The sequence below is a fragment of the Carassius carassius genome, chromosome 13 (genome assembly GCF_963082965.1).
Source record: "Carassius carassius chromosome 13, fCarCar2.1, whole genome shotgun sequence".
NCBI classification, from domain to species: Eukaryota; Metazoa; Chordata; class Actinopteri; order Cypriniformes; family Cyprinidae; genus Carassius; species Carassius carassius.
In genome coordinates this window covers 33161107-33174236 of record NC_081767.1, presented here as the reverse complement: position 1 = coordinate 33174236, position 13130 = coordinate 33161107, and the positions used below count along the sequence as shown (strand labels likewise).

The 13130-nt window shown below is 33.8% G+C and overlaps 1 protein-coding gene across 3 annotated transcripts in view; it reads right to left on the bottom strand.

Annotated features, from left to right (window-relative positions):
* The window catches only part of LOC132156385 (protein unc-13 homolog C-like), a 153006-nt gene that overhangs the window by 24087 nt on the left and 115789 nt on the right, over positions 1 to 13130 (bottom strand). For 2 of the 3 annotated variants that reach the window (XM_059565376.1, XM_059565375.1), the window contains 5 exons: positions 11737 to 11814; positions 9785 to 9862; positions 3350 to 3438; positions 2209 to 2349; positions 2005 to 2128 (listed from right to left, as the gene is read on the bottom strand). In XM_059565376.1, coding sequence (XP_059421359.1) covers positions 2005 to 2128; positions 2209 to 2349; positions 3350 to 3438; positions 9785 to 9862; positions 11737 to 11814 — 510 coding nt within the window. Of the gene's footprint in view, positions 1 to 2004; positions 2129 to 2208; positions 2350 to 3349; positions 3439 to 8066; positions 8094 to 9784; positions 9863 to 11736; positions 11815 to 13130 lie in introns of all 3 variants that reach the window. The other variant, XM_059565374.1, reaches the window with a different exon arrangement.

The window sequence follows — 13130 nt, the reverse complement described above, 5'->3', positions numbered from 1 at the left end:
AACTTATATGGTGGTTATTAGCCTAGGCTTTTTCGTAATGTAATTAAAGCGAATTGGCAATCACTTTTGATAATTAAAATCTGGCAAACAATTTGGCTCTAAATGGTTAAGATCTATAAATGGGTAAGCATGGTGGTGTCCAGTAAGCGACCAACTATGGCAGCGATCCAACATTTCCATGTATTGAATCAAACACGGAGCCGGACTCGGAGCCGTTTAGTCCATGTCAATTTTTTAATTTGGCAAAACTTAAGCCCTTTTGACGTTTTGCCTGACGTGGCTATATTAAAAAAAAATTATTAATTAAACAGAAGTAACTGCAGCTGCTTGCCAATCAATTCTGATTGTAAAGTACCTTACCATTAATATAAAAGTGTATTATATAATTTTTAGAAGTCGTTAAACCCATGTCAAGAAGTGGCACAATGGGATAAGGAGGGTGGAAGATTAGCGAGGGATACCCGGTTCGCCTAACGGTCACAACATACCGTGTGAACATATTACTGACAGTTTGATAATTTAATTAATAGTCTATATTTTACTGATAACCTAAGCTATGTTAAAATAAATGTTACTGGAATAATTTGAGGATTGTTTAATTTGCATAAAACTTGTTGTCTTTCTTAACGCTGTATTGCACCTTCGTGTGAAGTGGAAAATCGATTCATGAGCAATCGATGCCAACTAATTCAGCCCCTTCACTTTGGACAGCGCTCTTGTAACGTCAGATGTAAGAGGCAGCGTGCTAAGAAGCTTCCTAAGGGACACTTCGGGGAACACACTTAGGAACATAAACAACTTTGGTAAGATATATCTTTCGAGGTCTTCTTAGAGCACTAAGAGTGAGCGTTATTGGGGAACCGGGCCCAGTTCGGTTCAGGCGCTCTGTGTGTCAGTCTGCTTCAAGCTGAATCACACATGCGCAGTATCATCAGCTTCTCGATTCTCGAATCGGATGTGTCTGACAGAACCGGTTCTTGACTCGTGAACGAGTCAGTCTATTGTTCGTTATCTGGCTCGGCTCGGTGTTCATCTTCAGTTCTCTCTTCACAGCAGTTCAGTCAGTGTACTGTTTGAGTAAATGAATTACTCCGGGATATTGGTTTGTTTTAACTCAGAGGGAGTGTTAGTCACATTAAAAAAGTTAACAGCTTAAGTCATTTGTGGATTAATGCATATTGGAGACGCGAACCGTTTAAAACGATTCAGTTCGATTTGGTGAACTGGTTCAAAAAGATCCGGTTACATCGAATGATTTGTTCGCGAACCGGATAAGACAAACTGCTTTGTTTTGAACTCTCTCACAACAGACACAGAAGAGAAGACAATCCTGAATAAAGTCGTAGTTTTTGCTATTTTTGGACCAAAATGTATTTTTGATGCTTCAAAATATTCTAACTGACCCTCTGATGTCACATGGACTACTTTGATGATGTTTTTCTTACCTTTCTGGACATGGACAGTAGACCGTACACACAGCTTCAATGGAGGGACTGAGAGCTCTCGGACTAAATCTAAAATATCTTAAACTGTGTTCAGAAGATGAACGGAGGTCTTACGGGTTTGGAACGACATGAGGGTGAGTTATTAATAGCATTATTATGATTTTTCAATGAACCAACCCTTTAATTAAATACAAGCTATAAAGTGTAATATACAGGCCATCCATTAAATCTTATATTTAATATCATATTTAATGAATATTATATTTTATGTAATACATTAAATATTATATTAGTAATATATTAATATTTAAGCCCATCACAAAAAAATAAATAAATAAATAAACAAAATATTAAACCTGTGTAAAGCTCTGTGTAAAGTAATAATGATAATTCTTTGTAGATCCCTTAACCGCTAAACAACAGTTTTCAAACGGAAACACGTCTCTTTCTATCCTCAGATGAAATGCTATGACTGTCTCTTCATTCACATTTTCAGGAGCAGATGCAGTGTGTGTGTGTGTGTGTGTGTGTGTTTGGCTGACAGACGTGTTACACTCACTGTCTGGTCTGAGAGGGGTGGAAGAACAATCTGTCGCTCGATGGTGTTGAGCACGATCTTCCACAGCTCCTTCAGGACCCGTTTGAGAACAGTCTTCTCACAGATCTTGGCAAACAGAATTAGGCTGGAGAGAAAAAAAGAGGGATGGAGTGAAAGAAAGAAATGCAACTGGTGTTTAAACTGATGTACCTCGGTATTTCTTACTTCTTGTCCAGCAGGTCCATGAGGGGTCTCAGGACAGTCTCTGCATCCATGGCTGCGTTACTCTTGTTCCCTGCGTTTCCTTTCATCTGCATCAGCTCCTGGTTCATTTGTTTGACGCAGTCCTCAATGACCGACTTAAAACTGCAGATAAGACATATTAAACTTAAGTTTGAATCCTTAAAAACAACATTCATACTAGCATTCGGTTGAAAATGAGAGCATGTTAAAACATGCATCATTCAAGCTTATCTGTTTGTCTATGTATCTATAAAAGAAATATATAAATGTCCCCCATAAAAATACTTTTAGAAACTAAACCAAAATAAAATACAACTGTATTTGTTATAATTCAAGCTAATCTGTATGTCTGTATTTTTAATCATAGAAAGCAACATGAATAGAAACATTTACAGAAAATGAATCCTATTTACTTTATAACTGTTGCAGGTAAATCTTATTTCAGGTGTACAAAGTATATAAGACCTCCATTAAATGTTTTATTTTAATTGTAAATAAAATAAAATATAAAGATCCCCATCATTTTTTTTTATTTTGCTTTATTTTATGAATTATAATTAATTAAAATATTTAAATAATTAATTAACTAAAATAAAAACCTGTGATTTTTTTATTATTTAAGCTAATCTCTTTTCAACTATCAAATAAAATATATAGATCCTCAATAAAAATATTTGCATTTTATTTGATAAATTATAATAAAATAAAATAAAATAAAATTCTAAATCAAATGTAGTATAAATTATAATAAATGTTTTTCTCTTATACACATTGGCCACAATTAAGGACACCCCTAGAAATTCTTATGAGTAAAATAACTCTGAAGTATATTCCCATTCATATTCACATATGTAAATAATAAATAAAATCAATGAAATACATTCAATATAAAATAACATTTAATCTAAATCGCATGTCTATGTCTTATTATAAATGATTCTTCTTTGAATATTATTCTATTTTCTTTAACTCTCTTCACCTGATGTAATCAAAGCTGTGAATCAATAATACCCACAGCATCCAATCAAATATGTGTAACGATAACATTTAATTTGTGTGACACATGTCCACTCTTGACTCCATTATAATCATATTTACTCGGGTTCAACAGCTCATACGTCACCTGGAGCCGAAGACACAGCTGAGCTCGTCCAGCACTGTATTGAGTTTATTCTGCAGCTCTTTCAGCAAATCACTGGCTTCTGCGTCCAGCTGGAAGACACACACAGTCACATGACACACACCACAGGAACAGGAAGTGTGGAAGATCCAGTGGGAACATCACATGCCTCTGTATGATAAACTGCTCTGTAATAGCAACTGATTATCCAAAAATTCATTTATTAGTCATATCCAGGGTCCAAAAGCAAAACTCAGCAAGGCAGCATATATGAAAGCAATAAGCCCCAAGAAGCAATGGTTTATTTCGACACAAAGCGGAGTGAATAAAACCCCCTTAGCTGTTATAAATTCACTGTAAACCACCGCTTTTATAAAACAGTTATTCCATATACGTAGTAAGGTTTCACAGAATAAAACAGAGCAAATAAAGCATAATGATATTAATAAAAACAGTATTTTTCCACCAAACAATGTAGATCCTCAGAAACAGTTGTGGTTGCAACAAAGTGGTTGCCGAGCAACACACAGAAGTAAACAAAGGTGTATGTTACATTGTAGAGTGATTTAGAACAGCTTTGAATGCGGCTCAACCAATCAGAATCAAGGACCGGAACTCTACCTTTTATATTGTAAATAAAACTTCACTTTGAGTAATTAAAGCAGTTATTGGCCATTTATTCGCTATTAAAAAACATGAAATGGTGTTAAAACATGAAAAGTCAATTAAACAGATACATAATCCCTAAGGGCTGAGTTACTACAATCAATCAATCAATCAATCAATCAATCAATTACATTTAGCAGACGCTTTTATCCAAAGTAACTTACAAATGAGGACAATGGAAACAATCAAAAACAAATCAAATCAAGCAATATTTATTATATACATGCCATAAAAATGTATTTTGTAAATCTGTAAAGTCAATATATCTATTATTTTTTTGTAATAAAACATAATGCAAAATACATGTTTATAACCTGTAGATATAAAAAGTTGATTTTTTGTCCCTGCTTGTATGATTTGTGTTTTTAACACAGAGGAACTGTCTGACAGCTTTGTTTCTATGCCATGGTTTGCTGATTTACTCTGCCGTTGAACAGTGATCTTTCAGCCAAGCGTGCCGAGCTGCTGAAAAGATCTGGACTGAGGAATCGCTTGACTAATGATGACTGCAAATTCAATACAAGCCTCCTGTCACATCTGAGGTACGAGAGCCGACGAGCCAATGAGACGCAGCTGTTTGGTGTGTTTGCACCACAATGGTGGCTTTTACCCATAATGCACACTGGATTTTTATCTTTTTTATCTTTGGTTTGACTGTTTTTATCAAAGTCTAGTGAGAAACAATGCTCAATATTTGCAGATTCTTCTTCAAGAGATACATAGTAAACAGATACACAATATGAATAGCTACAATATACAAACAAATTAAATAAATAATAAATAAATAATGAAAAAATACATATTATTTTATATAAAATTATCATTAAAAAAAAAAATATATATATAGCTTTTTAATTTAAATTAAATATACATTATTTATATTATACCATTACATAATAGTATGCAAATGCAAATTATTTGTATTTAATCATGTTATCATTTGTTGCAATGCTAAATAAAAACTAAAACATATGCATGCATTATGGTAATGATATATATATATATATATATATATATATATATATATATATATATATATATATCTTCTTCAATTTGGTTATAAGAATTTAGTATGTGGAAAAATACAGTTTATCCTTTTTTAATTTTTATTTTGAAATATGACGTTTTTGTGAGATTTGAGACAGAAAGAGGAGTGACCCTACAAAAAAATAAATATATATATATATAATTATTTATGTATGAAATGTCTTGGGTTTTTAAATGAAAATCTGACCGAGGATTTAAAAGTATCTGAGATCAGTGAGGTCTCATAGTGGGAACAATAATTAGTGATGGATTTGTGCTAAATAATGGTCTAAACCCACTTTAAGAAGAGAAATATTACCATTGGTAAGTTACAACTAAATTCATTATATTCTAATTAGACTCAATTAGGGAATCATGATGTAAAATTGTACAAAAGATTACTCTAGTATACCGCACCCATGGTCTACATCACATCAGTAATTAGCAGATAACGGGTGATCCGTGTGTTCGCGACGGTTATTCCCCACATCAGCCTGACGGACAAAGCGTGAATGCTAGCGCTAGCGCAGCTAACTTTGACTCCCCCAATTAATTTTTCTTGGACAGTTTGGGATCTTTTATTTATAAATCCATGATAACAGGCCACTGTAATTACATTTTTCTTTCAGTTGGCTAATTGCTTTGGGAACAGTGGCACTGCCAGAGCAGGGTTATATTTGGAGCATTTGGCTTTCACTTCCTCTGGGTTTCATGAAGGAAGCAGAATTCATAAATTAGTTACTTTCAAACAGCTGGACTCTTTTTAAAGCACTGTTCATTTCAACAGAGGTAAGACATGTAACCTTGATCTGACAGACCAATGATCTGCCTTTATCTTTTATTTGAAGCATGTTATAGCCAGACAAAACCTACACAGTGATTTCAGCACATTCTGAACGGTATATGCTTTTCTGCCAGCAGGGAGGATTTTGATTAAAGCAAAGTAAAAAACGAAAACAAAATACAACAAATGGGAGAGTCTGAGAATAGAGCAAGCTAAAGATCAGAACCAAACTACAACTTTCCAAACTCTGGTATCCTAAATATCCACAAACACTGTACATGATTAAAAAGCAAGTTCAGGCAAACACAGCTCTGCTTGCCGTCGGTAAAGGCATAGTTCAGCAAAAAATGAAAATCTGGTCATCATTTCCTCACCCTTATGTCATTCTAAACCTGTCACTTTCTTTTTTTTTGCCCCACGAAACACAAAAGAAGCTCAAAATATGTTCATGCTGCTATTTTCCAAAGGAAACTAATGCAATGCAATGCAAAAGATGAATTAAAATGTTTTGATGCTCCAAAAAAGCATCATATGTAGAATTAATTTTACAGCGTGTTCCACACACAAAGCTATAGCATGACTTGCAATACTGTATATACATGAGGTCATATGCACTATGATGCTGTTTCGTCATTTTTGGAGCGTATTGATTATTAAATTACATTGCATTGGAAGAATAATCACTCTTGTTTTCTCTTTGTGTTCCACATAAAAAAAAAAGTTATACAGCTTTGAAACAACACAATCAAATAATTATTTAAGGCTAAATTTAAGATTTGCATATCTGAGTTTCATATAAAAATCCATTTGGATTACAACGTTTTAACAAACGTATTAACATATGTGACAAATTTGATGCATGTGTTTTAGTCTTACATCAAAGAAATGGGTCCGACTTCTGACAGAACTAATAAACTGAATCTGTTTAGTAAACAATAATTATCAATAAATCCTTCTTTTTATTCTCATATATTTTAACTGAATACAGCTTGTTCCACAACTAGCCATTTTTGAATCAAGGTCATAATTTTTTACTGACAAATATGTATCACATTAAGTAAAAAAAAAAAAAAAAGGCCAAATATATTTTAAATGTGAAATATATATTGTAAAAAATGAAGCTCAATAAAATATATTTTTGAAATTGAAAATATATTTAGATTGAATCATTCATTATATACTAATATATATTTCAATGGCAAGAATATACTTTTACAATGTAGATGGATTAGCTTACCAGACATCAAAGTAGATTTAATATTTAATATTACTAACCATTTAACGATTTGGTAATATTTCATTTGTTATATAAGGTAATCTTGATTTTTTTGGAAAGTATGTTCTTTGCTGATTTTGATTCAAACATGTTGCATGTTTGCAACGTATAGATAACAAATAAAGTTTTTCTTCAAATGTGACATGCAAATATATTTTCATATGGAGGGCAAAATATATGTTTAAATGTTTTGGAAAAAATTATTTAAATATATATATATATATATATATATATATATATATATATATATATATATATATATATATATATATATATACATATATGTATATATATATATATATATATATATATTTTTTTTTATACACAAAAACAGCAAAGATTTGTTCGCAAAAATATATTTACAAAGCATATTTGTCCATTTTCTGTATATTTTGATATATATATATATATATATACACACACACACACACACACACACACACACTAACACACACACACACTTTATACACACACATTTTATATGCAATTCCAATACATAAGTATTAAATTTAGGGCTAAATATTATTTTTCAGTGCATTACAGTTAATAAATAATGACCAGTGTTCATTTTTGGCTGAACGTTCCCTTTAAAATTGAGTATTAGCAGCCTCAGTTATTGAAGATAATCATTTTTGTGAGGTTTCATGCCAGGTGCAGCATGCTCTTGAGGGGGCGGGACAGGAAGTACGAGAGACATGAAGTGAGGTGTTTCAATGGGTGTGAGAGTGCTCGTGCTGTTCAAACGTAGCTAGTTAAACCGGTCAACCGGGATGAATCAGGACCGTGCACTATAGCCAGAATTCACAACCATAGAGCAGTGTCATCATTTATTGCCATTTAATGTTGCTCCAAACAAAAAGACAGAAAAATCTTTAGTTAAGAACGACATGAGGATGAGTAAATGATGACAGAATTCTGCCTGTAGAGCAGCGGTGTATAGAGATGTTAGAGGAAACCTGTTCACACACCTTGCAGAAGACCACAGTCCCTTCCTCCTGGTGCAAGAGCCCAGAGGAGACGGGGACGACAAGAAACAAGGACATTGTCATAGTTGGAGAGAACAGAGAGAAGAATCACAACACACATGCACAATTCACACGGGATGTTAAGTTGCGTTCACATCATGCAGAATTCCCGTAATTATGAGGCGACTCTGAGATTCTACTCTGAACTCATGGAATCATTTGGAATCTTTTGTTTCTATGACAACACTGGATGTCAAATGGATTCATGCATGTGTGGCTCAGCTTGAATAGGTTTGGGGGAAGGTGAATCTTTTTTAATTTTACTTAATGAAATGATTTTCATGGTCCTCTTAAAGGAATAGCTCATCCCAAAAATTTAATTTGCAAAAATTTTACTCACCCTCAAGCCAACCAAGATGTAGATGAGTTTGCTTCTTCATCAGATTTGGAGAAATGTAGCATTGCATCATTTGCTCACCAATGGATGCTCTGCAGTGAATGGGTGCCGTCAGAATGAGAGTCCAAACAGCTGATAAAAACATCACAATAATCCACAAGTAATCCACACCGTACCACTCCATCAGTTAATGACTTGAGAAGAGAAAAGCTGCGTGTTAGGAAGAAACAATTCCATCAAGACATTTTTAATCTCAAAATATTCTGCTCCATAATATAACGCTTCCTCCTGTGAAATGTTAACTCATCTGAATCAGGAGAGAAATCTGCTCAGATCAAGCACAGTTTTCTCTAAACGGATATGTGAGTGTGTGTGAATATGATTTTGATGTGAGAGACAACAGAAGATGGACTTTTTCATTAAAGGAAGCGTTATTATGGATTATGGAGTCATATTTTAGCCAGAAACAACAGCTTGAAGTCAAAAACATCTTAATGATGGATTTGTTTCTTACTAAGACAGAGTTTTTGTCTTCTCCAGATGTTAACTGATGGACTGGAGTGCTGTGGATTATTGGGATGTTTTTATCAGCTGTTTGGACTCTCATTCTGACGGCACCCATTCACTGCAGAGACACTGATGCAATGCTACATTTCTCCAGATGATGAAAAAACATATTCATCTACATCTTGGTTGGCCTGAGAGTGAGTACAATTTTATCAAATTTTAATTTTGGGGTGAACTATTCATTTAATGGTTACTGAAAAGTTCTTTTGAAAAGATTCAAATACATGTCTCAAATCATAAATTTAATGATTCATTACTTTTGGCAAACTTAAATTATAAATAAAAATGATTAAAATGAAATAAAATTTAACAATAATAATAAAAACATAAGTAGTTCGTTAAAAACAGCATTGTTTTAGTGTATTTGTTAAGTATATAATTAAGAATAATTATTCTTCAATTACTGAAAGAGGCATCAATGAAATTATAAAGGGATTCAAACTGAATCTGAATCAGAATCACTAAAGATAAACAAGAACAAAGCTCTCCAGGTTACAATTCAGTGACATATAAAACATCAGTTTGTGCTGATGAAGGAAACTAACCAGATGTTACTGCTGAAGCCTGATGCCAAGTGAAAGGAGCTGGAACTTGATGGACCTTCTAGTTGCAAATACTCAGACTCATAATTACGGTAATTCAGACATTAATGAATGCAGCTTTACAGCAAGGGATGTTCACCAGCTTCCCTCACACTGACTGTTAGTGGGAACACATTGTTGTGGAGTCTTGCATTATCATTGATTAGTTTACTGACCTGCTTTCCTCCCATGGACTCGAACATCTTCTCCAGCTGAACTCGGAGCTGCTGGATGTTGTTCAATAGGATGCATGGCTGTCAGGAGAAGAAAGATAGACAAGATATTTCATGAATGATCGATTGTACTGCTTTCCAGATACATTTAGTCTTCAAAACCCTCCACCTGGGTAATAAAAGGAGATGTTTGTACTAGAGGACTTCTGTGAATTTATACACAGGGCATCGATTCGTCCGGATGCTGATTGTTGATTTTGCACATCTTATTTTCATCAGTGGCAGTAAATCTGAATTTCATTGCGTAAAAATCTATGCCTCTGCCTCTGACTGACAAATGAACACAGCTGAGTTTAATTTAAACACTCATTTCCTTTTGAAAAAACATGAAATGAATGCACAGTGACAATATCCTTAAAGCATCATGTTTCCATATATATGATAATATTTAAACTCAGTTGTATTTTGTTACACTGTGATAGTAATTATAATAGTCAATAGTTGTAGTCATAATAGTACATAATGTATTTAGCAGGTTGCCCTAATGCACAATTTATTACATTAGAATTCTAATGCATTGCATGTTTTAATTATAAATCATTAATATATAACAAAAATGTCTATGCATTTCACTCCAAAATATTGTAAAAATAATATTTACAAAAAATAGTAATACTATATATATATATATATATATATATATATATATATATATATATTATTGATATGATTCTGGGGAAAACAAATGAAATAAATGGATTAGAATGTACAGTATGAATATCTAATTAAACTATTATCATGATTGCATTAAGACTATCTACCAAATATATTAAAAGCAAATGATTTTTTATGCATAAAATTACATCTGCAATTGAAAATGTTTTAAAAACATCAAACTCATTAACCGGGTTGAAGGTAAACTAATGTTTAAGATGACCTTCAGAACCTTCAGTGTGACTAGCGTTAAATGAGCAAAGCCACTGACCTCCAGGTGAGACGCAATGCACTTTGGGTAAAAGGTGTCTGTTACAGTAAATGTCAAATAAGCAGATTTGAGTTGACACACAGATGATCCAGCGGTCCAAACGCTCTCGTATAAGCATTCCAGGAGATAATTGGATGGGTAGGAGTGCGTAATTAGCGCAGAAGTCCATAAGTTAATTAAAATGGGCTTTTACTGTCTGCACCGCCACACTTCCTAAAGGTCACATGTCAGCCGTGTGACAAATAGGTGTGAAACCGAAAATACGAAGCCGTCGCTCTAATTGAAACGAGGGAACATCGTCTCTGACAAGAGCTGGTGATTTCACACACTCGTAAATTTAATCCAAGACGATGTATATAAACTCTGGTGGTGAGCTGATTTATGTGCATCTGTGCATTTAAAGATCTGGATATTCTTAGGATGAACCGAGCTGTCAATTAAGCGATGGATGAGCCCCGAGGAGCAGCTCCATTCTCCAAAACCGAACAGAGATATGTCTTTAATTACAGGCCGCGTGATTGTCTCTCTGTGGTCCTGTCACGGCACTTAAAAGATACATCTGTCTTTGTTCCCAGCACAGATGTCCTGTGTGTCAAGCTTTTATATTCATTACAGGAAGGCACAGTGAAAATTCGAGGTAGAACAAAAGCAGCTCTGAGTTAGCACCGCAAACGCTGTCATTATACAAAAAGAACAGAAAATTGAAAGCACAGAGGAAGGAGACGAGGACACGAGAAGGTCTCGCACTTTATTTGTTGGAAACTGATGGAAGCGTCTGCAAGCCGTCCAATCAAAGTTGACTTCAATGTCTCACTACGGTCTCCATAGCAATGTCCCCGGTATAATCTGATCAAGCCATGTTCGGACACTCGCAGGGTCATGCCTTTAAAGCAAGCTGATGTTTCATGACGAAGCAGTTTTGAAAGCTTATGTGTGTGTGTGTGTGTTAACCTTCTGCTTATAGACTCACCACTTTCTCCTTGTTCAGGTGGTTGCTGAAGTCTTTAGAGATGATCACAGCATACTGGAGGAGAACTTTATTTATGGTCTGCAAAGAGAATAAAATGTAGAGTATTATATATTAAAAAAAGAAAACTGTAATTTGTAGTCGGATATGTGTTAATCAAAGTGTCAAAAATACAGTAAAAAGGTGAAATATTATTACAATTTAAAATACATGTTTTCTGTGTGGATATATTGTAAAATGTAATTTATTTCTGTGATGTGCAGCTGTATTTTCAGCATCATGATCTTCAGAAATCATTCTAATATGATGATTTACTGCTTGAGACGTTTTGAGATGTTGAAAATATTTTTAGCATTTTAATTTTTTAATGCTTAATATTTTTGTGTAAAAAGTTTAAAAGAACAGCATTTATAAAAAAAAAATAAAAAAATGAATAAAAAATATATATATATATATTAGGAGGGTAACGGTTCACAAAATTCACGGTTCGGTTCGATACGATACACTGGTGTCACGGTTCGGTGCGTTTTAGATACAGCAAAAAGAAAAAATTGGCAGATAAATTTCCTTAATTTTTAAAAAATGTTTTATTTATTAAAACTAACAAAGTATGTTTTTTTTTTTTTTTTTTTACATTGAACAATGATGGAGCTATTCTTTACCCATCTTCTATGGTGTTTTCTTAGCAGCATACTGTATAAAACAAAAACAGCTCCTTATTAAAAAAATGAAAATGTTATATTAGTTATGAACAAATACAAAGATGTAACTTTTTATATGGAACTCTGTAACTCTTTATATTGAGTGTGTTTTTACTCAATTGGTTCTCTATAGGGCTTATGTTTTTTGGAACAAAGCAGGAATTACGGTCTGTCTGAAATGGGCTCGTGAAGGAATATTGTAACGGGGCTCAATTCCATTAAGCATGTTCTTAAAACCTACGTTTTCCACTACAGAGTAAGGCGCTCGCTCACTCAGTACGCGCTGAAGGCTCGTTGCAAAATGGCTAATGTGTTTAACAGACCAGAAATAGAAGATCCTCCAATAACCAACAGGTCTGGTGTTTGGGTGCACTTTGGATTCCCTGTAAGCTATAATGGTGATGATAGAATCAATGGTAAATAGTAAGGTCTCATATCCGCGGCTATAACGTAAATGTAGCCTACCAATCGCCGTTGTGATGTCTTTTGCCCTGTTTGAATCCGTTGGAAATGTCTGTCTAAATGCTGCGGGGATAATTTTTTTCTTGTATGTTTCTAATTTTTTTCGTCTTTTCCCAGATACTGACACACTAAGGTGATGTCGGCGTAAATGAGTTGACATGTTTCAAGTATTCCCGCTGGTGTTTTTTTTTTTTTTTTGTATTCCCGCTGGTGTACCCTAGATGGGACATATCG